General features: G+C 41.8%; 3 protein-coding genes across 3 annotated transcripts; all 3 read right to left on the bottom strand.

Annotated features, from left to right (window-relative positions):
• Positions 1-571: 571 nt before the first annotated feature.
• CFAP107 (cilia and flagella associated protein 107) lies at positions 572-4,533 on the bottom strand (the record flags this gene model as incomplete). The annotated part of the gene is made up of 5 exons (XM_084300229.1): positions 572-834; positions 1,462-1,639; positions 2,493-2,606; positions 3,870-4,001; positions 4,498-4,533. 5 exons carry the CDS (start codon positions 4,531-4,533, stop codon positions 572-574), a joined length of 723 nt encoding a protein of 240 aa, XP_084156355.1.
• A 108-nt stretch (positions 4,534-4,641) lies between these two features.
• LOC311217873 (uncharacterized protein) lies at positions 4,642-19,075 on the bottom strand (the record flags this gene model as incomplete). Its single annotated transcript, XM_084300230.1, has 8 exons — positions 4,642-5,416; positions 11,678-11,741; positions 12,082-12,298; positions 13,234-13,346; positions 14,539-15,305; positions 16,052-16,115; positions 16,530-16,746; positions 18,899-19,075. 8 exons carry the CDS (start codon positions 19,073-19,075, stop codon positions 4,642-4,644), a joined length of 2,394 nt encoding a protein of 797 aa, XP_084156356.1.
• Positions 10,196-11,656, bottom strand: LOC311217728 (arylacetamide deacetylase-like 4; the record flags this gene model as incomplete). Its single annotated transcript, XM_084299990.1, has 2 exons — positions 11,649-11,656; positions 10,196-10,970 (listed from the first exon to the last, which is right to left on the bottom strand). The coding sequence occupies exon 2, from the start codon at positions 10,898-10,900 to the stop codon at positions 10,196-10,198; it is 705 nt and encodes a 234-aa protein (XP_084156116.1). The 5' UTR covers positions 10,901-10,970; positions 11,649-11,656.
• Positions 19,076-22,107: the final 3,032 nt, after the last annotated feature.

The following is a 22,107-nucleotide window of genomic DNA, read 5'->3' on the forward strand; positions in this document are numbered from 1 at the left end:
GGTAATGTAAGGCCAGCTAATGTAGTTTGCAGCTTATCTACCCTTAAATGCTGTTCAGTATGTAAAGCCAAGGGCAGCTGAGGTCTGCTTGCTAACTACGTTCGGAGGAACCTTGGTTCACCTTGTCCTTAGGTATTCAGCCATTTCATATGCTTACTTTACTTTTGTCTGTTTCAGGCATGTTATGGAATAATATAAGTTTCTTTTCTCCTTTCTCTGTAAAGAAATGTATAGCAAGCTGTATAAAAATGAAATAATAACAAAGGACAAAGCAACTAGAGATTTATAACCTTTAAGGTTCTGTCCCACTTTGCTTTTTTTAATTCAGCTATTCATTGACTAGAGTCTGACAGGTATAAATTTTGTTTTCAGTGATTTAATATCTTCTGTTGAAAAAATATTCCCAGCCATCTGCAGCTCAGAATGCAACCCAGCAACTTGTTCTAACCAGCAGCCAGCTCTCTCTCTGCCTGCGTAACCTAATTCCCATTCCTTCCACACAGAACAGATCACTCTTACGTATATTAGCAACAAGCTGTATTAAGTAGTACTTAAGATCACACTAAGCCGTTTACACAGAGGCATCTCTTGCTTTTCTGTCTCTCACTAGCTGGCCGAGGGCTTGCAGATATTTCTGACTCCCTTCATAGTCCAGGATTCTATCAATATTACGAGGACGACGTCCCTGCCTGGAAGGGAGGCTATGAGTTGTAGCAAAAGCAGAAACTGGTGGCTTTTCATAGGAAATGGTGTAGACACTCCGCATCATTCCAGCTTCTTTCTTGTGCCATTTTTTCATCAGGTGCTCGAGCAGGCCGTAGTTGGTAGGTGGTTCTGAGACAAGAAATGGTTAAATGTTATGAAGGATAAAATTAAATATTTGGTCCTGGTGTTGTTATTCCACAAGGGGCACGGGGAATGCTTGTACTATTCTGACAACAGATTAAGGACAGACTGAGATCTTTTTGTTCCCAGGGCATGTGTGCATCCGTCTGGCTGGAGGGGAAAATCACTGCTAGATATTGCTAGGAAAGCAGTAAAGATACAAATGTAGAGTCTTGATTCTTCATAGTCTCTCTGCTAAGTATTAAAGAAATTACCAGAGGTGTATATATCACTTAAATTCAGAAACATACTAACACTCGCTGAATTCTCCTGCCAGTTACAGCTCACAGGTCCCCTTGTTTTCGGCTGCTGTCTGGCATTATTGCATAGGTAAGAGCAATGTTTCCACCGAAGGCTTATCCTACACTGCTTCCCTGCAGCCATTAAGTGTAGTTACAAGGATAACATTTCCACTTTAGTGATCATAAAACTAAGCTACTGACTGGGTAAGAAAGCAGCTAAACTTCACTGGAAAATCCATTTTCAGACTGATTTTAAAAACAGAAGGGCTGGCTCTAAGTCTATATGTTCACCACTGCACCATTTTATGTTTGAATTAATAACAACAAAAGCTACCAAGAATGGGGAAATCTGATTTCTGAGGAATCCAGGCAAGCTTGCGTCCATTCCAGCTGCGGAGGGGAGGCAGCAGAGGGTCATAACCGTGTCTATTGTATTTATCGTCATATTCTGATACTAAATTTCGGCTTCTTGGTTCCTCGTGATGTGTGAAGAAGTGCTGTGCTGGCAGGCCCTGCAATGAGATGCACATGAAACCGTGCCATTTGTCTCAGTGAATAGCATTCAGATGGCTTAGCATGTTTTTGAGTCCAACCAGTGATACCACAAAATTTTGTAAATGCTTACATTACTTTTACTTACAACTTAATCCCTGAAGATAAAGGCATTTGTCTTTAAAGGAAGGTAAATTTCCAGTTAAACAACAACATCTGTACACCATGAGATCTGATTTGTCTGATTTCAAGACATTCATCATACATTTGCAGGAACATTTAAGCCTGCAACTGAGAAGCTGATTTTCTCGTGCTGCTGGAATGTTGCGTTGTACATTAGCATTTCACATACTCTCTAGCTGTCTGTCAGGAGAGAATGATCAGCATATCTGGGGATGGAGAAGTACATTAGAGGAAAGGACATTCTACCAAATGATACTTATGGGAAAAGTGTTATTCTGGGACTCATTTAAATGTAGTTCATTCCTATGAATTGGGGCTGTGCCAATCATCTTTTACCAGCAAGGTTTTACTAAAGCCCACAGAATGTCCTGAAGACATGATCCCCAGTCCTAGCTAGTAACGTGCTGATTTTCTTTATGGACACTGGTTTCCCTACCAGGCAGATACTGGGTAAACAATCAGAAAGAACCAAGGAGTACATGCTGTTTGTCTGCCTAGAGGCATCCCACTTTAATCACGCCTACAAGGGAGCACTCTGGATCCTGTTAAATGGCCATAGAGCTGCAGTGCCTTCTTTTACACGTATATGTGTTTAGGGATATAAAACGTGACATAGGTAGCAGTTATAAATCATTGCTGTTAGGGATTGTTAGCACACACAACCCTGCATCTGAATTTTTTTTTACTTACCTCGTATTTCTTCCTCATGGTTCTTCTTACTGTTTGTTCTGGTTTGTGATCTGGGAAGTAAACGAAGTCTGTGCTGTATATGCTGCGGCCAAGTTTCCCAGTGGGTTTTATAAACTAGAGAGATATACAACACTCAGGGGATGGCAAATACAACCTGGTAATTACAGAACTTCTGTTCCAGAGCTACTTTTTCCATCTATGCATTTTAAAAGCACTTATTTGAAAGGAACTCTGCACCACACACTTATCCGCAGATAATAAAATCAGCCGATGCAATCAGCCATTGTAAAATACTGGACTGATTCTTTGGTGTAAATATAAGATGCAAGACAGCCCTTGAAAAATTATTCATGGTTTGGTGTTAAATACTGTCACCTGCCATGTGAACTAACATTGGAAAAGGACAAATTAACCCATTTTTCTCTCTTTTTCCCAACTTCCTGACACAGCAGGCCAGGCTTTGCAATATATTGTCTAGCATTTTGCTCAAGTCCAGTTGGAAAAATACAAAGAAATGTTATGTCTTCTCTGGAAGACTGTTCCCTGCCTTATTTCTTCAGTTACAAAAGCTTTTTCTTAATATTCTCATTACTTTTCAGTTTATTTCACCCTCATTTATAATCTAGTGAAATACTTTATGGATTTCTTTTTTCTACATAATTTTTATACCCTTAAACTATGTAAACTATGTTCATCTTCTGAGATCACATCAGATTTCATAAATGTCAGGGAAAAAAAAAAAATCTAAAGGAAGTAATTTTAGTGGAGTCAGGAGGATTTGCCCTGATAGCTACAATATTGAACCTAACTGGCATGTTTTAACAAAATTAAATGTGTAATGATAAAATTTTATTCAACTCCTAAGTAGGACATGCAATCTGTAGAGCAGCTCTGCTAGCAAAAAATGCTTTTGTTTGCACAAATGAAACCAACATCCAAATTATCAAGGATCCTTTGATACAACTAATAAGTATCAACTTATGGAAGGGCAAAAGAAGCCTCTATTGTATAATACTGTTTTATAATATTAAGTTGTACATATGATTGCTGTATAGTTGTATATATGATTGTTGTATAGCTGTATATATTATTAAGTTTTATAACAGTCTATAGCATTTTTAATTGGCAAACTTTGTATCTTGTGTGAACCACATCACATACACTGTGCTCAGACTTTGCTTCTGTCCTGACTTAGAGATAAGAAAAGCAGATCATCAAATGAATGAATGGAGGCCAAGCAAGATGCTTAACCTTCTCTCTTTTATTACTCTTCTGAGATGAGCCTGCACTCCAGCTCCCCCTGCAGCTGTGTACTATTTGCAGAGAATTGATTTTGACCCATTCTATCCTTCTCTCACACTTCTTTCATGCTCTTACCCTTTTTCTCTCTTCCAGCCAGTTTCCAATGAGAACTTTAGTAGAGTATTTTGGTTCAATTTTCCACCAATCCCGTCCATCTTTAATAGATGCAATCATATTTCTTTGTCTCACCAGTGCTCCCTTCCCTGGCTGTTGAATAACTGTTCTTCCAGTTTTGTGGATGAAAGATTACTCAGAAATCCAGTGCTAAAACAAAGGCAGAGAGGGCTCTGCCTGCCAGGGAGCTGGAAAGCATGGGTGATGTGCGAAACTGCTTAGCCTTAGAACCACTTGTGTTTGCTGTCCCCACAATGACCTAACCACATTCTAGGCTGCATCATAATTCCAACTGAGTGAAACAGTGGCTCCTAACCCACTCAATTAAGCTATCTTTTTTTCTCTAATAGAGCTCACAATCAGAGCACTGTGATAAGTGATTTACTCATTTACACCAACACACCACACACACCTGCACTACACCCAGTCTTTCTTCATAGATGCATAAACACATTTTATTTTAAACGAGTAGGATGAACCAGGATGTACATTCAAAATAATGTTTTTATTTATTGACATAGCTAAAGATAAGAGCTTGCAGCATGGTACAAGCATGTATAACATTTGCATATTCCATGGTCCAACTAACAGCTGGAATGCGCTTCACATGAGCCTTGTTTATCATTGCTAATGGCCGCCTTTGACTGACTACTCGTCACCTGATATTAAATATCCTAAAAAGATATTTTTCTAGCTTGAGGCATGAACAGACTCGTGGAATCTAAGATGTTTACTATAAGCCTTTTAGGAAGTTAACAACGCTGTCCAATCCCCTTTTACCAGATGGAAATGACAACCCCGCATAGTCATACAGACTTATGATTCCATGGAATCCATCCTCAAGGTGGTACCAGGTCACGCGAACTCCATTGTCCTCCAGTCTCTTCTTGTACAGCAAGCCGTCGTCCCTCAGCACATCATACTCACAAGTCAAGATGAAAGACTCTGGCAGCTGGTGAACAATAGCATCTTCAGCTAGCAGGGGACACAGGTTGGGCTCACAGAATCTTTTCACTGTCTCATAAACTTCAGCCACAAAATCAGTGGGCCTAAGTGGCTTCACACCTCTGACCTTAAATTTTTCAGGGATGTTGTCTGCACTCACCCACTTCCTGTACTTCAGCCTCATATCTGGAGGAATATGAGAGCCCTCCAAGACCTCTTGCATATGCGATGCATCCCCATTTAGGTACTGCAAAGCAAAAAAAGCAGCACGTTCTCGGAATAAGAGAGGGACTCCTCGATTTTGCTGATAGGAAGGTAAATTGAAGTCCAGCGCCTGAAGGCCTGGGTAGATCAAGATCTGAGCACGTAGCCTGGGGAGGTCTGATCTTCCTGCCAGGGTCTGGCTAACAGCAGCTGCTAGATTGCCCCCTGCACTGTCCCCACAGACACTTATACGGGCAGGGTCCACCCCGTAGTGCTCTGTGTTCCTCATGAAGTGTATGGTAGCATTAAGACAGTCTTCATACGCAGCAGGGTATTTGTGTTCAGGAGCTAAACGGTACCTAATACATAAAGAGACAAGTATAGGAGAAGGAAATGTCATTAGTATTAATTTGGAAATGCTATCCTACAGTGCCTTGCAACCCCATTGTTTTGGGGTATTTTTCCTTCAGGTCAGGATATTCATTACCTTCTAAGCAGGCATTTCTCAGCTAGTGATTGCAGATAAGCTGTAAATTGTGTGTTCAATCACAAAGACACAGGAAAGTAGGATTGTCTTCTAATTAAGTAACTGAATGAGACTTTGTAATTCATTCCTTAGTTGTGCTGAAACCCCCAGTGTATTCTTGACAAGATTATTTAATGATTTTGTGCCTCTGCTTTCTATGTGTAAAAATTGGAGTAATATTGTGTGATTATTCTCTCTTTGTCTGTAAATTACAAGTGTTTGGAACATCTCACTGTATGTTTATGTTCAGCACAAGGAAGACTTTTTACCTAAGTTCTAAACTGGCTTTTTTAGATTTTCTTATTGTGGCAAATATTCCCATTGGAGTCTTTTCTGAGTATATCAGTGCATGAACAGTTAGGAGCTGTGAAATCACAGCTGTCACTATTTGTCTCTTTATGTACTTTCTTGAATTCTTTAGATTTTTTTTTTTTCTGTAAAATATAACATCTCCAAAAACAGTTAAGCTCTACTGTGGCACCACAGCAACAATAATCTCTGAACAATAGAACTGGGTAGGGCTCACTTACTGAACAGATACAACTACTGATCCACTTTCTCTAGATATGTAGCGGCACACTTTTTCATAGGTATCTGGAAAAGAAATATTTTCATTAGTATTTTGCTAGTGACCTTATCTTTGAGACATCAAGGGAATATACATTTCTAGAAAGGTGTGTATTTCTTTTCAGACTTTCTCCAAAATCACACACTTAAACCTCTCTTTTCAATTTAATGAAAACATGAGAATATTCTTTGTACATTATTATAATTCCTCCAGCACGTATCTTACCAAGACTTCCAAACACCCAGCCTCCTCCATGAAAGAAGATGATAGCTCTCCTTCGCCTGTGTGATACAGCTTTAGGCTGGTAAACCCTCACAGGTACTTCGTTAAACTGCAGATCCTGGATAAAGAGCTTTGGGTCTACCCTTAGTCTCCGTCCTTGTCGCACGTATCGGCCAAAAGTGATTTGACTGCAAAGCCCTGTCTTCTCCAAAATCTTTCCCTGTTAAAGGTAAAAGAAATTAAGGCTACTTAAAAAGTCTTGATTTAGCCAAGTTGTAAAAACTCTGCATCATATTTACCTTGAACTCTATTTGAGGAAAATTTTAAAGAAACACTAGGTTCACAAGACAAGAAGTGGTAATGTAAAACATTAATATTCTACAATAAAATGCAATCGTAACAGTGTAATAAGTTAGAATAACCACCATGAGGACCGCTCTTAGAAGATAATGGCTATGCAAGCATCTCCTGAACTCTTTCTAAATGGCTTCTTGTATTCTAAGTACTGCTAGGAGAGTTAGTTCTCATAGGTTGTTTAGTCCCTATTTTGCCTTCATAAACTCTTGGAACACAGTGAGGAAATGTAACTCTGTAGTTGGTTTTCTTGGTAAGAATGTCCAGTTCTAAGAAAGTGAGAGATCTCAGGGTAGAGTCAAAAAACTGTATTTCTTTTAAGAGTACCTAGGTTAGTTTTACGGAGGAGAACTACATTATATCGTATTAGCAATCACTGGAATCTTCCAGATCATCTTCTGAGGAATCAGATGTAAAAATCTAGGCTTCACATACAGCAATTTGACCCCTGTTGTTTGATAAAAATAAAACTCTTTAATTCAGGAAAAACAAATTTCTGAGTATCTCACTTCCTATAGAGTAAAGAAACCTACTTCTATTACTCAAATACAGTGTCATTCTATTATCTTATTAGCAATTTGATATAGTGCATCCAAATTGGCCATCTAGGAATACACATTTTAATTGTCAGTTTTGCCCGTCACACCATTGTGATTAGTCTTGTTTTATTTATACTTGATAACAACAATTAAATGGTGTATACAGAAACATCCTCATAAACTCTTAGAGTTCATCATTGCATAAACTAATACTGCTGAATTAGACCATAAAACTCAGTGGATTTGCAAATCTGTAGTGCTGAGATGTGCTGTGCAAGTTAGTTACTGCTTTTTATTTGCACAAGAGACTTACTGAACAAAATCAAGAAGCATCCTTTCCCAGTGCTGTTGCAATGAGCTCACTAACTAGAATATAAACCCGATGTGTTAAGTGAATATGTAAAGAGAAGGCAGGAACAAAATTAACCGAGTTCATCAGTGTGCTCAGTTACTAAACAATTTTAAATGCGCACTGTGAGTCCTTATCCATCGCCTTGTTGCCTTCTGGTAGGATGCAGGAGAGCTGGGGAGCAGGGTAAGTGCATTTCGGGAGGATGCGCAGGGTGTAAGAAGCCGTGCAGGAAAACAAGGTCTGCGTGCTCAGGAAGGGGGATGTCGGGGCTAACGGAGCGAGCTCAAGATTTTCCGAAAATCCGAAGGTGCCGCAAGTGACAGAGGAAGCGTTTAGGAGAGCTCTAATGCCGTTTATGCAATGCTGTAAAAGTGAGCCCGGGGATTAAGTAAAGCAGCCCTAACCGGATTTTGCACCAGAAATGTCAGCAACCGCAGGAGCGGCCGAAGGGGCTGCGGTTTCCCCCCCCTGCCCCAGGAGCTGCCTCCCCCTGCGGGCACCTGGTGGGCGACCCCCGGCTCGGCTCCCGCTGGGTTCCGCCGGCCCCGCACGCTCCTCCCGAGGAACCGGCTCGGGGTGCGGGGGGCCGGGGCGTGCCGGGGGAGGGGGGGGCGGCTCCCGGGGCCGGGGCTGGGGGCGCCCGGGGGTCCCCGCAGCGCTCCGCGGGGCGGTCGCGGGACTCACCAGGGCCGCCGTGCCGAGGAGGACAGCCAGGACCAGGCGCAGCTTAGCGGGCTGGTTCACCCCGGGCGGGATCTCGTAGCTGGGCAGCCCGAGGAGCACCGTGCCCAGCACCAGCGCCGCCAGGGGCAGGAGCAGCAGCAGCAGCAGCAGCAGCGCCGCCAGCAGCGCCATGGCCCGGCGGCGGCCCCGCGGGGCTCCCCGGCCCGCGGCGGGGCCCGGCAGCGGCCGCTTCCCCCTCCGGACCCCCCCCGCCCCTGCAGGCCGGCGGCGTCACGGCCCCGTTTGTGACAGCTCCGCAAAGCCGCCGCCGGGGTCATGGTGCGGGCGGCCAGCGAGCACCGGGGGGCGGCCGCGCTGCTGGCGGCACACGGGCGTAATCTGGGTGCCGGGAGGCACGGCCTCAGCCGCGCGTCCCGGTCCTGAGCCCGTTCGCCAAGAGCCTGAGCCTCTGCGGAGCCGCAGCCCGGCAGGGCACCCGCGCTCCTGCCCGCTCCGTCCTCAAATCGCCGCGAGCATCCCTTAAATTTAGGTTTTCGTTGTCCGAAGGCGGCCTGCTGGAAGGGCAAGGCAGGCACTGCAAAGAGGTGACAGCTCCGATTTCATGAATAATGACTCTTCTCCACTGGCTACGCTAGCTTTTCGATTACGCCTTTCATAAAAAGGTTCTCTGCTACGAGCAGGTACCACTGATGAATGTGCTTCAACAGACAGACGCACCAGTCCCATAATTGCTCAGGAATTTTAGCTGCTATTAAAAAAAGAACCTTACTCTGGTGAATTTCAGGAGAAAGCTTTCAATGTCACCTCTGTGTACACCCAGGGAAATCTTAAGTATAGCATTTGTTCTGTAAAAATCTCTGATTTCCTTAGTCTTATGATTTGCTTTTTTTTTTTTTTTTAATAGGATTTTCTTTTCCTCAGTCTTAAGATTTTGAATATATTCACCTCTGTTTCTCATTGCTTTCATCAGCAGAGTACAATAAAGCGTGAAATCAAGTGATGCAGCACTGCCTTGTCCTCTAATGAAAACTCAAAACATGGAGAAAAGTCACAGCACAGGGAACCTCGCTCTGAAATACCATGAGGATATTTGGGTTCACATTTTCTCTCTCTTTAAGCTCAGCCTTTTACAATACACTGATTAGGAGCCCAGTTCCCTGATTGATACTGTCTTTCTAAAACCTGTCCTTAAGTGCTCCCTCTCAGCCAGTATCTCTTGCCCTAAGCTTCTGAGGGCATAGTGGAGACATCCCAAAATGAAATAGGAGTTTATAGAGCCATGGTAATTTCAAAATCAGGGCCGGCCTTACTTGCTTTCAAGAAGGTGACCCAAATTAACACAGGCCTTCTACAGCTACTCTTCTTGCAGATGTGGTTCTGCAATGCCCACTGTATACGTTGAATCTCCTTGCTGAGACTTTGATCTCTTCCTCTTTTTCTGTAGCTTTCCTCTAACTTCCCTCCAGCTCACTATGCACATAACTTGTGCTTTTTATCTAAATAGGATAAAGTCATTCTTTGTAGCTTATCAAATGAACATCACAAAGATCCTGGCTGTAATTCACAGGAGTTATTAAATTCAAATCATTCCATGAAAAATGTTTACATGGACATAAATCATCATTTAATTAAACACGAGTAATCAATCACATGCTGTTTTGATGGGAAATTGAAAAATAGCCTGTGGAAAATGCTAAAACCATAAAGGCTAAGCTCTCAATAGTCTCACAAGGACAAAGACCACTGTTCAGATGGGATTTGAAGTTCACTAATTTCAAAATTGGTATTTTTTACATCAAGGGGTATCACGTTTTTGCTGACAATTACTATCCAAGATTTGGGAACTTCCACTGATTTTCTTAGGTAGAGAAACATTACCAAAGAAAGTTGTTTCTACAGGCCCTTTATAAATTTAACAACGCTGTCCAGTCCTCTTTTTGCAGAAGGAAATTTCAAAACTTGATAACCATATAGGCTCATGATTCCATGGAATCCATCCTCAAGGTGGTACCAGGTCACTCGAACTCCATTGTCCTCCAGTCTCTTCTTGTACAGCAAGCCGTCATCCCTCAGCACATCATACTCACAAGTCAAGATGAAAGACTCTGGCAGCTGCTGAATAACAGCATCTTCAGCTAGCAAGGGACACAGGCTGGGTTCAAATTTCCTCGTAAATTCCTCAAAAATTTCAGCCTTGAATTCACGAGGTTTGTGTGGTTTGTAGCCTCTGGCCTTAAATTTTTCAGGGATGTTGTCTGCACTCACCCACTTCCTGTACTTCAGCCTTATATCTGGAGGAATATGAGAGCCCTCCAAGAGCTCTTCCATATGTGATGCATCCCCATTTAGGTACTGCAAAGCAAAAAAAGCAGCACGTTCTCGGAATAAGAGAGGGACTCCTCGATTTTGCTGATACGAAGGTAAATTGAAGTCCAGCGCCTGAAGGCCTGGGTAGATCAAGATCTGAGCGCGTAGCTTGGGGAGGTCTGATCTTCCTGCCAGGGTCTGGCTAACGGCAGCTGCTAGATTGCCCCCTGCACTGTCCCCACAGACACTTATACGGGCAGGGTCCACCCCATAGTGCTCTATGTTCCTCATGAAGTGTATGGTAGCATTAAGACAGTCTTCATACGCAGCAGGGTATTTGTGTTCAGGAGCTAAACGGTACCTAAAACAAAGGAGACAAGAAGAGTAAGAGATGGAAATGTCATAACTATAAATACAATTTTCCTAGCATCCTGCATTTCGTCATAACTTGCAATATTTTTTGTTCAGCAAAAAACAATGACATACTCTGATAAACATGTATTTTTCCAGCAATTTCTGACAGATAAATAATAGCTAGTAGGAGGAAGTTGCAAGGACGTAGCATGGTGAATTTTTTCTTAGAACCCTGAGTAGAACATGAGTGAGACAAGTTCATTGTGGTCTTCTGGTGTAGACTGCATCTTCCTTGTGGATAATGTAATTTAATCAGGCTGCACCTCACCTTCACTTAGGGTATGTCCTTGAGAATTATTAAATTTTATTTTTCTTGATTTAAGTAATTGAGGCAGTTATATTTTTCTGTCTTACCAGTTTTATATATTACCATTTGACTGTGTTACAAACCTCACTGTAGTGTATATCTAACTGAACAGATTACTGAACCACTGCCTTCCAGGTTTGTTCATTAGTCATTTAGCTCCTTAGAAAACTCTTCTAAGAAGCATTCCTCCTTTTCGTGTGGTGCCAGCATAGTTCTGCATTGTGCTGAGGGATACCTGAAGGTTATGTGCAGGTCTGTGTGCACTCTCCCTGCATCAGCAGAGAAGGAGAGAAGACATATATACATATATATACGTACTTCAGAAGGCGAGTGTGGACTGAACTCACCCCACAGACACCACCACCGACTCGCTTTCTTTGGCGATGTATCGGCAGATGTTTTCATGGGAGTCTGCAAGAGGTGGCAGTGCGTTAGCTGCTGAGGCTCGGGGGGACAGCAGCCGCCTTGTCCCACCCTGGCTGTGCCCCCCCGGCCCCTCGCCCCCTCTCGCAGCCCCTCTCGCAGCCCCTACCCTCCCCTTCTCCCCTTTCCCCTCAGCCCCTTCCCTCCCCGCCAGGCGGGCAGCCCCGCTCCCCCCGCAGCCCTCCGCTGCCGAGCCTAACGGGGCAGCTGCGCCAGATTCCAGCCCAGGGTGCCGGGGAGGAGGAATTCGTCCCCCTCACACCTCAAGAAGCCGGCGGCGGCAGCTCAGGGCTGCTTTCGGGGCCGCCAACGCCCCGAGGCGCCCTACCGATGCTGCAGTACAGCCAGCCGCCGCCGTGGAAGAAGATGGCGCCCGGCCTCAGGCCGGCAGATGGCGCCCGGGGCCGGTAGAGCCTCACCGGCACCCGGCCAAACCGCGCGTCCACCAGCGAGAGCTGCGGGTCCGGCCCCAGCTTCCTCCCGGAGCGCATGTAGCGGGTGAAGGCGATCTTCGTGCACACCCCCAGCTTCTCCAAAATCAGCCCCTGTTCGGAGAGAGGGAGGAGAGGCGGGCTGAGCGCGGGGCGCCCCCCCACCCCCTCCCCGGGGCAGCCAGCGGCCGCCTGAGGGGAGGCTGCCGCGCTGCCGAGCCCGGCCGCCGGGCAGGTTGCCGTGAGGGGAGACCCTGCGCCTGCCTTCCCCCGGCCGCTGCGGGGGCATCCAGGCTTCGTGGTAGCGGGATTCAGCCTCCTCCGGAGCCGCTCGGCGGCTGCTCCGGCTGGGTTCTCAGCAGAAAGTCTGTCACGGGAGAAGATGGAGCCGTGGCGGTCCCCTGCGAGGCTGCGGGCCCGGGGGAGCGGGGTTGCTTTGGCACCGCGCGCCTGAGCAGGTAGGCCCGCGCGTTGACCCCATGCCCTGTCAGGCAACGAGCTGTGGGGAAGAAGCCTGGGTGTTCCCTTCTCAGTGTCACCAAGTCCTACGGCTTCGTACCAGCCTCCCACCACTTACCACCTTCCAGCCCAGATGTCATCCCTCCAAGGTTTCCCAGGAGTCTCTCGTTTTAGCTGCTTAAAAAGCACCTGGCCGCCTACCAGCGTTACTGGAAAGCCCCATGAATGCCCCGAAAACATCGCCTGTGCTTAGCGAAAACAAAAATCAAAGCCATCTTGCTGTTAATAAATAATTCATTTAAATTGAGATAAGAGAGCTCAGCAGATACTGTTTGGGCTCATGGTTGGCTTCACCCTTAAGTTAATAGGGAAATCCTGAATGAAACTATCCGAGGTCTGATAGAAAAACTATGCTTCTGAAAAACTGACCTCTGAAGCTAACAACCAAAAGAAAAAAGAAAAAATACAAATAAAAAAAGCTTTCATTTAAGTGTTAATGCAGCTAGCAGGATCCAGCTAATTATATATATAACGTGACAAAAAAAAAAAAAAATCCCACTTCTGGCAGAAATAACGGCAAAGTAACTCACCACAGCAGATGTACTAATCATAAAAGCAAGGACAATTCGAAGCTTTCCAGGATGATTCACTCCAGGAGGGATACTGACATTGGGGTAGTCAGATTGAATTGTTGTCCTAATTGCTGTTATGAATGAAGCAATAAAAATCACCAGCAGTATCACTGACAGTATATAAAAAAATGCCATTTCACTTAACAAAAGATGAGGTGTCTCTATGCCTATCTTTGATTTAGTTTTCTCAGATAACGTGGACTCTTAGAGCAGTCCAAGTTCAAACAAGTTCCTTCAGCTGTCACGCTTAAAAGTCCTTGGAGATGTTGCGCAAGGTGCCAGCATGCATCACATTGGAGAAGAGGCAGAAGAAAACGTGTTTAATTTCCTGTTTAGTGTCGTGTTAATTGTGGGATTGATAAAGGGCGTGGTAGACTACATGGCATTCTTGGATTGTGGATATGTGTTGCTGTTTACAAGAGGAGCAAGCCAACTAATGTAGAGGTTAACTTGTCTCTTGCGTATGATCTGCAGCCACAACATACTGCTTCTTGTGTTATAGGCATTCTTTAAGTAGTTTGGAGTATATAGTCTTAACAAGGGCATTTGTAAAGGAAAAAAGCTGGCTAACATGGGCTTTGCAAAAGTAAATGCGTTGACCTTGTTTTGTTCTTAGAGTATTTAAATATTGGAACAAGCTTATCAACACACTCGTATGTCTGATAAATGTAGGAACATACTTAGAGCATTTCAAAGGTCCTCCATTGCACTTTGCACAAAGCTGTTAACGGAGGAACTCTGTCAGGGATGGTTGCGGTTTTGACTCCATTTTTGCAAGTCTAAAATAGCAGTTGCCCAGCCCATGGAAATTTTATGGAAGACAGTGACTGGGACTCTTAGGGTTGGATGCTACGTGCAACATATAGCAAAGGCACTGATTTATAGTATTGTCATATTGGTACCTTTCTCCTTAGCTGAAACGCACTTAGTCTTCTAGGAAGGATAAAAGCATAGATCATAATTGAATGAAATGGGTCAGACCAGATGTTGATTTAAAATTTTACAGCATCTTTAATATTTACAGAGAAAGTAGCAAGTGCCTAGTCCAAATAGATCATTAAAATAGAGACTGCATATGGAACATTTCAAATCACACTAAACTAAACTTTCACAACATTCTTTAAATATACTTTTGGAGTGGTCACGCTGGCATAATTACTCTGAAACTGTCCTATCTAAACCTCTTACATGGAATTTAGGAGCACAAATGAACGCAGAAAATTGGTAATTCTTATGGAAAGAAAGAAATTTGTTTCTATAAGCTTTTTAGGAAGTTCACAATATTGTTGAGACCCCTTTCTCCAGATGAGAAAGACATCCAGTCACTATTAGAAAAGCTGATGATTCCATGGAATCCATCCTCAAGGTGGTACCAGGTCACTCGAACTCCATTGTCCTCCAGTCTCTTCTTGTACAGCAAGCCGTCGTCCCTCAGCACATCATACTCACAAGTCAAGATGAAAGACTCTGGCAGCTGCTGAATAACAGCATCTTCAGCTAGCAAGGGACACAGGCTGGGCTCACAGAATCTTTTCATTGTCTCATAAACTGCAGTTGGACAGTCAAGTAGCACATGTGGTTTGTAGCCTCTGGCCTTAAATTTTTCAGGGATGTTGTCTGCACTCACCCACTTCATATAATTTAATTTAATATCTACAGGAATATGAGAGCCTTCTAAGACCTCTTCCATATGTGATGTATCCCCATTTAGGTACTGCAAAGCAAAAAAAGCAGCACGTTCTCGGAATAAGAGAGGGACTCCCTGATTTTGCTGATAGGAAGGTAAATTGAAGTCCAGTGCCTGAAGGTGTGGGTAGATCAAGATCTGAGCGCGTAGCTTGGGGAGGTCTGATCTTCCTGCCAGGGTCTGGCTAACGGCAGCTGCTAGATTGCCCCCTGCACTGTCCCCACAGACACTTATACGGGCAGGGTCCACCCCGTAGTGCTCTGTGTTCCTCATGAAGTGTATGGTAGCATTAAGACAGTCTTCATACGCAGCAGGGTATTTGTGTTCAGGAGCTAAACGGTACCTAAAACGCAGGAGACAAGAAGAGTAAGAGAAGGAAAGGTTGTTAATTTTAAACGTATTGCTGAAAATACTGATTCTTGCAACCAGCAATACACCGATTGCCTTAGAATTTTCCCTTTCTCCATAGGTTTTCTTAAATAAACTGTGAGTAGTAGGTTCAGGTAGTAGAGGTTAATTTGTCAGGACCATCGTCTCTTTTTGTGGCATTGCTCAGGTATTGAACAACACAGGAGTAGTCAGCTACTAATTATGCCTAGGTCGTATGGGCAGTCATTTAATCAGTTTATGCTTCACCTTTGCATGTGTCAAGTAGCAATGAGAGTATTTCCTTTCTATGTCTTTGTTGCTCCAACTCTATCATCATCATCCAACTAGCTGTTAGTATATTGATGATAATGTTAGCTTGTCATTCATGTAATGCTCCTGTAAGCAGCAAGTATTTTCTTTGAATGAGGTTTAAGTAGAATATTTGACTTACTGTCTGTTTACTATCAATTTTTAGGTGGGAATTAAAAGCATGTCCTTCTTTTTCCAGTTAAATATTCATAAGCATTATTTGTGATTTAATCAGACAGTAAAAACTGAGTCAGTCTTCGGTGGTTTCAAACAAGAGCAGAGGAAATTTGTAAAAGCACATGGCTGACAAGTCCTTCGGAAATATCTACTGAGCATGGTTGTTGCTATGATCAGGCTAGCTATAAGGTGTAGGAAATAATCTCTTAAAATATGGCATAAGAAAAGACTCACCCAACAGATACAACCACTGAGTCACTTTCTCGGGCAAGCGAGCGGCATAGGTTTTCATGAGTGTCTGAAAGAAATGTTCTCATTTGTTGTTTTTTGTTTTTTGTTTTTGTTTTTTTCTGTTGTTGATTTTTTTTCCCCCTCAACAGTGCTGATGTCCATTGTGTATGGCAAAAAATTGCAGAAGAAAAATACTGTCTACTTTTCTTTGACCCTTCCAACATAGCTCTGCAGATCTTTTTTACCCCCTTATCTTCCCTTTTCACTATCTGTTTGCAGCTTGTTTTTTTTGTCTCATATCTCATTGTTCTTCTCTTTAAGAGAAGTCAGATAATGCATAGCAGATGCCTTCTTCTGAAAGCTTCTGCGGTTATACTCAAATTCTATAACTGCTACAGATCAAGCAACAATCAACTTTACCATTTATGATGAGGTCGCTTTTTAAACTGAATTATAGTAATTTTTCTGATAGTTATCTTACCAACACTTCCAAGTGTCCATCCTCCTCCATGGAAAAATATAACTCCCCTCCTTTGGCTGGAAGATGGAGCCTTAGGCTGATAAATCCTTACGGGCACATTCCCAAAACACAGGTCCTTGATGAAGAGCTTCTGGTCTGCTCCCAGAGTCCTTACACCTTGCATGTACCGGACAAAGTTAATCTTGCTGCAGATCCCAATCTTTTCCACAATCTTTCCCTGTTCAAAGGCAAAAAGAATAGGGAATTCACTCAGAAGATTCTGTATTTTCCCAAGTAAAGGAACTGCAATGTCAGCATACTCGTGATATCTAAGTCACGTCTTTTAGGAGAATCATTAAATATTTGAGTAGTTTTACAGGTGCAGTACAACTGAACAAGTAACAGTAGCATCGGGAGAGGTCACGTGAAAAGCCATGTTCACCACAGAGCCTAATCCCAAAGCAATCCAGCATTAACAAAGACTGGTGAAGTATATCCCTTTGCTTTCTCAGCAGGTCCTTTACCTGTCATTGAAAATGAGTTTGGTTTTCATTTGCTGTTCTGTCTTTGCTCTCCGAGAAGGTGGGAAAACATAGTGAAAGATAACAGTTTTGGTGATGAGTTAAGATAAGAATGTATTTGATAACTGCCTTTTGATTCATCTCAGGAATATTGACTGGTGTTTGCAATATATTTGCAGGAAGTTCCTGAGGTATTTAGTAAGCCTAAGCACCTGCTCCTTCTTTAAGCCAGTGATACTCACACCAGGCACTTAAGGGTGAAAACAACCCAACCGAGAACTACAGGTCCCAGATAACATTACAAAAACAAAACAAAACCAAAAAGCCCTTAACTTCTTTTTTTTAAATACTCTATTTACTCATTTCAAACTCTTCAAGCTCAATTACACATTAGGGGTTTCCCATCAAAGACTGCCATGTTTCTATGGATTGTCAGTACTGTGTTATCGCTCAATATACATGTACCTACCTGTGAAAGGTGTTTTTATTCATCAGTGACTGGCTATTTATAGCTCTTCTCCATATTTGATTTTGAGGCTGAAGAACCTAATAAGCTTTGTACGTACTGATTTTAATTTTCTATAGAAACTAGTCTTAGTATTTCTGCTTCTATACAAACATGGTGAAATGATTTATTCTATCGTAATTTGCTGTTTTCCAAGCAGAAATGGAATAACTACAAAGTTGTTCTCACCTTAACATTGAACTTTTTGTGTGTGTGTGTGTGTGTGTGTGTGTTTTGTTTTTGCTTTTCATACTGTGTTATGTTGCAGCAGGTCTAGTTTATGGTACGAATGGGCAGTGTACATACAGTACAAAGAGAGCTGCCTTTTTCAACTGCTGGATTGAAGTCAGTGTTTTCTGATTACAACTTGTGTTGAGACAAAGCATGAGAATGTACATGCTGGAATTCTTTAGTGTGATCCACTATAATCTAGAATATTCCCAACTGATATATATATATGTCTGTCTGTGTGTGTATATATGATATCATTTTAAAAGAATTTGTCTTTCTTAGAGGTGCTCTAGTAATTTATGAAGTGTGTGCACAACTTCTCATGTATTCCTAGCCCTCCTATCAGCATTTATTCCTCTATCATTACATTAAAATATTCCTGATTCAATGAGATCCTTTGTTAGCAGAGATCACCAAAAGTTGGGTGCTGGTGAGAGCTTTAACTCTTGTTAGCTTCCCACTCTTTTACATGCCAGTTCACTCTAAGAAGTCAGGCTGGCCAGAACTCTTCATTCCCATCAAAACAAGCCTGCTTAGCTGCTCAGAAGTTACAAAAATGTGTTCAGGGGAGTTGAATTTCTGCTGGACTTTGCGTTTCTGTTGGATTTTGTTACCTGATGTTGTCACTTCTTTGACAAAGAGCAACGACTTTCCCCAAAACCAGCCCTGGCAAGTTCCATTACTAATTTAATCTTCAAAATAACTACAGAACTCCTCACCCGTAACTCCAAGCAAGCTTGAAAGCGTGGCCCAAAGACATCAGATCCTAACCTGAGCCTAGGTTGGAAATAGTTTCTATTGCATTTCCATTAACCATTCTTAATCAAATTACTAGGTTAGCACAATTTGTTTTAGAGGCACAGTCAGGCTTTCAGACCCTTGTGTTAGCCAGTGCTCCCACACTGCCTAGTGTAAGAGCAAGGCAGAATCTGATTGCAGTAACGTAGTGTAAAGAATCTGGTAAAGGTTTCTTTAGCAAAACCGAGCTTCTAACTGCAGCTTACAGCATGATACCCGTGCCCTGCTTTCCTCTCTGAAAATTGATTCAAGCAAGGCTCTATGACTGCATCAAGTTCCAAATTTACAGATTCACCATTCTTCCCACAGAAATCATATGCAGTTAGTTAACTTACCACCACAGCTATGCATATTAAAATAATATGAATGATTCGGAGCTTCACAGGTTGATTCATTCCAGGAGGAATTTCGGAGTTGGAGACATCAAAATTAATTGCCCCCATGATCAACAATATAAATCCAGCAACAAAAACTGCCAGGAATAACACCAGTATAGTGTAAATAGCTGCCATTTTGCTGAGCAGTAGACAAAGTGATCTGAAATGTCTTTGATTTGACTTTCCAAGATATCTTTGCCTGGTTACTTCCTGATTCTCAGATACCTTTGTTCGTCACAGGGCTGTTCTAGTGGGGGGAAAAAAAAAAAAGAAAAAAAGAAAAAAAACCTTTCTCCTCCCCTTTGCAAATACATTAGTATGTATCTTTCACTTTCCCACTCCCTCTCTCCCCACTCCCATTATTTCACAAAAGATAAACTGTTTCAAGTGCTGAATTCTGTTAAAAAGCTATGCCAGCAACATTTCAAAATTTTTGCAAAAAAAACCAACAACAACAGTCCTTAGCTGGCAGAAGGACTGCATTAATGTTAAGATAATTAGAGGTGGAAAAGGGACACAGGACATTCATATGCCTTGAGTTTGTGACACTATAAAGTACATTGCAGAAGAGTTTGTCTGAGGTTATGCAGAGATGGGAGCCTACATGGGACAAATAACACTTTAAATGGATAGATGGATTGTCACCACTGCTGTTTTGGTAAGATGCACTTACAAAATTATGAAATTACAGCAGAATCTCAGCTGTTTAGTATTTGTGTTTTCTTCTAAAAAATATGTTTCTAATTAGCTATTTCAAAGGAATTAAGAAATCTAATCAATGCATCTCAGTGTACAGATGCCCAATTTTAAAGACATTACTGTTAAAAAATCTTATTTTTTAAGTTTGTCATTACAAACTTACAATAGAAACAGGGAATTGTTCCCTGTTACTTTTGAATAGACTTGGTGTGTTTTAAGTAATCCAAGATTAAGAATCTATTTTGGCTCCAATAAAAATAAGCTGTTGAATAAAGAATACAGAATGCCAGAGAAATTCAAAATTTCTTGGCAGCAGCCTTGAGTACATCAATTTCAGCAGTTCCTGACAGGAAAAAGGTCCATGTAAAGTAATTTACCTTAAAATAAAAATCCCTCACAAATTTCCAGGTGAGAGTGCAGGCTTGTTCTTGCCAAGAAATTAAGCAGCTCCAGCTTTCCTGTTGTAATTGTGCATCAGTCTTGATACCACACAGAACAAAACTACAGACATCTCGTGGTTGTTAGAAGGGTCAGGTTTTTGCCTTGAATTCAAACTGAGATACTTCAGTCTACACTGACTAGATGAGAAATTAGCTCGTATTCTTTAGGACATAGTTCAGAAAGTTGGAAATGAAATTAAGTGGATATCTTTTAACCTCACCATAACTTCAGTATTATATCAGCCTTTCCAGAAAGCCATGCTTTTTGGTTTTGTTTGTTTTTTTTTGTCTAACAAAGAATTTCCATCTTTCTACTACAATTTTATTGTGGTGCTGCCTTTTTAAACTCCTCTTGCCTAGCTCTCCTCAGGCTTAGCTCTCTGGAGCGCAACTTGAAGAATGCTTCCTATTGACATCAGCTACAAAGACTACACTGCAATTAGCCCCATCCTCCATTTCTTAACACACAATTACAGTTGGTTTCAAGCTTCTCCAACCTCTCTGGAATTATCACAGCCTGTGTAAGGAGTTTGGTCACTTGTTCTTTCTCTTTCCTCTCTGATCTTTTCTAGTGTCTCTTTTCCTACTTTCATGTCTTCATCATTGTTAACACAAAGAAATTTCACAGCTTTATGGTTCTTTGGCCAGCTTTTCCTGATTTTTTTTTTTTGTGTGTGTGTGTGTCTTGTTAAAAAGTTAGCTGAAAACAGAAGTTCTCTTTGTTAGGAGTAGTGCTTTATTTTTTCCCCTTAGGGCAGGGTGGAAATTTTAGTTTAAAGAAATGTTTATGGTTTAGTTTCTTCTTTTTTATATTGTTATTCTAATTAATTTATTTCCTGGAACAAGGAGCTGGTTGTCACAACTTGTAATTTATTTGAATAAATAGTTAATATATACTGACAATATGTGAACTGAACTCCTTTAGAAAATGTGCTGAAAGATCAGTGACCAGGCTTTTAACTTCTAGTGGGTCAGGCAAAGCGAGCAGAACAGGATTAGAAAAACAACATGGGAAGCTGAGTTTAGACTCATGGTCAGGTTACTTAATATTAGGTAAACCTCAGGAAGTCAGTATGCTTTCCCATATGAGCAAAAGGTAAGTCATAAAATGACTTCGTTAGTCAGAAATTAAGTAGTTTCAAGTCATGCTGCTTTATGTTGTACTTGCTGCAGAGTAGAATTTGTTAATGGAGAGCTGCTGTTGTTTAAATGACACTTGAGGTTTAGCTGTGGATCTGAGTCTGCAGCTCTTCAAACAACTAGGATGTGAGAACATTGTCGAAATTGCAGTTTTGCAGGAAAATGAAAGAAGTTAAAATCTAACTTAGGCAGCCATAATAATTTTTTCAGTTAAACTGTAATGATGGGGAAAAGTACCATGATGTTTTAGTTAGAAAGCTTTATAGAAAGTAACATTTTTTCTTTTTTTTTTTCTAGTGAGAAGTTGAGTGTTTTTTAGATCAGATGCTCATCGTAAAATACTCTGAAATGGAAGCACCTGTTTTGTTTAAAAAAAAAAAAAAAAGAAAAACACAACCTAATACTGATTTTAAAAAAATCCTATCCAGTGGTGCTTCTGGAGTTGTATTGTTTCTACAGTCAGGTGACTGTAGAACAGTAGTTTTCAACAGACCAATTCTTTGATAAGTTTATTATTGTGCACTGAGTTGACTCTGCCTGTGTTGCATTCCTTCTTTCACCACGAAGAGTTTACTTAGGTTTATTACCGAGTACGGTTTATTACTGAGTTTAGCAAATTTATCTTACTCTTTCAACGGATGATTTTGAATTGCTAGTTTTTATTGTTGTTATTAATGAAAGCATTACAAAGTTGCCGTGACATTACAGCTTCTTGATAAGATAATGTTCTGCTTCTCTACCTTCATACAGCTGTGAACTCTTTTAATAAACACATATGATAAGCGTAAAATAATCTTGAAAGAGTACCAGAAGGGAAAGAAGGTTCATCTCTGCACTCCCCTAACACATGCACATTCACTGAAGTGTAGGGATTCCAGTTTAAGAATC

This window comes from Netta rufina, assembly GCF_964035555.1.
Source record: "Netta rufina genome assembly, chromosome: 22".
NCBI lineage: Eukaryota > Metazoa > Chordata > Aves > Anseriformes > Anatidae > Netta > Netta rufina.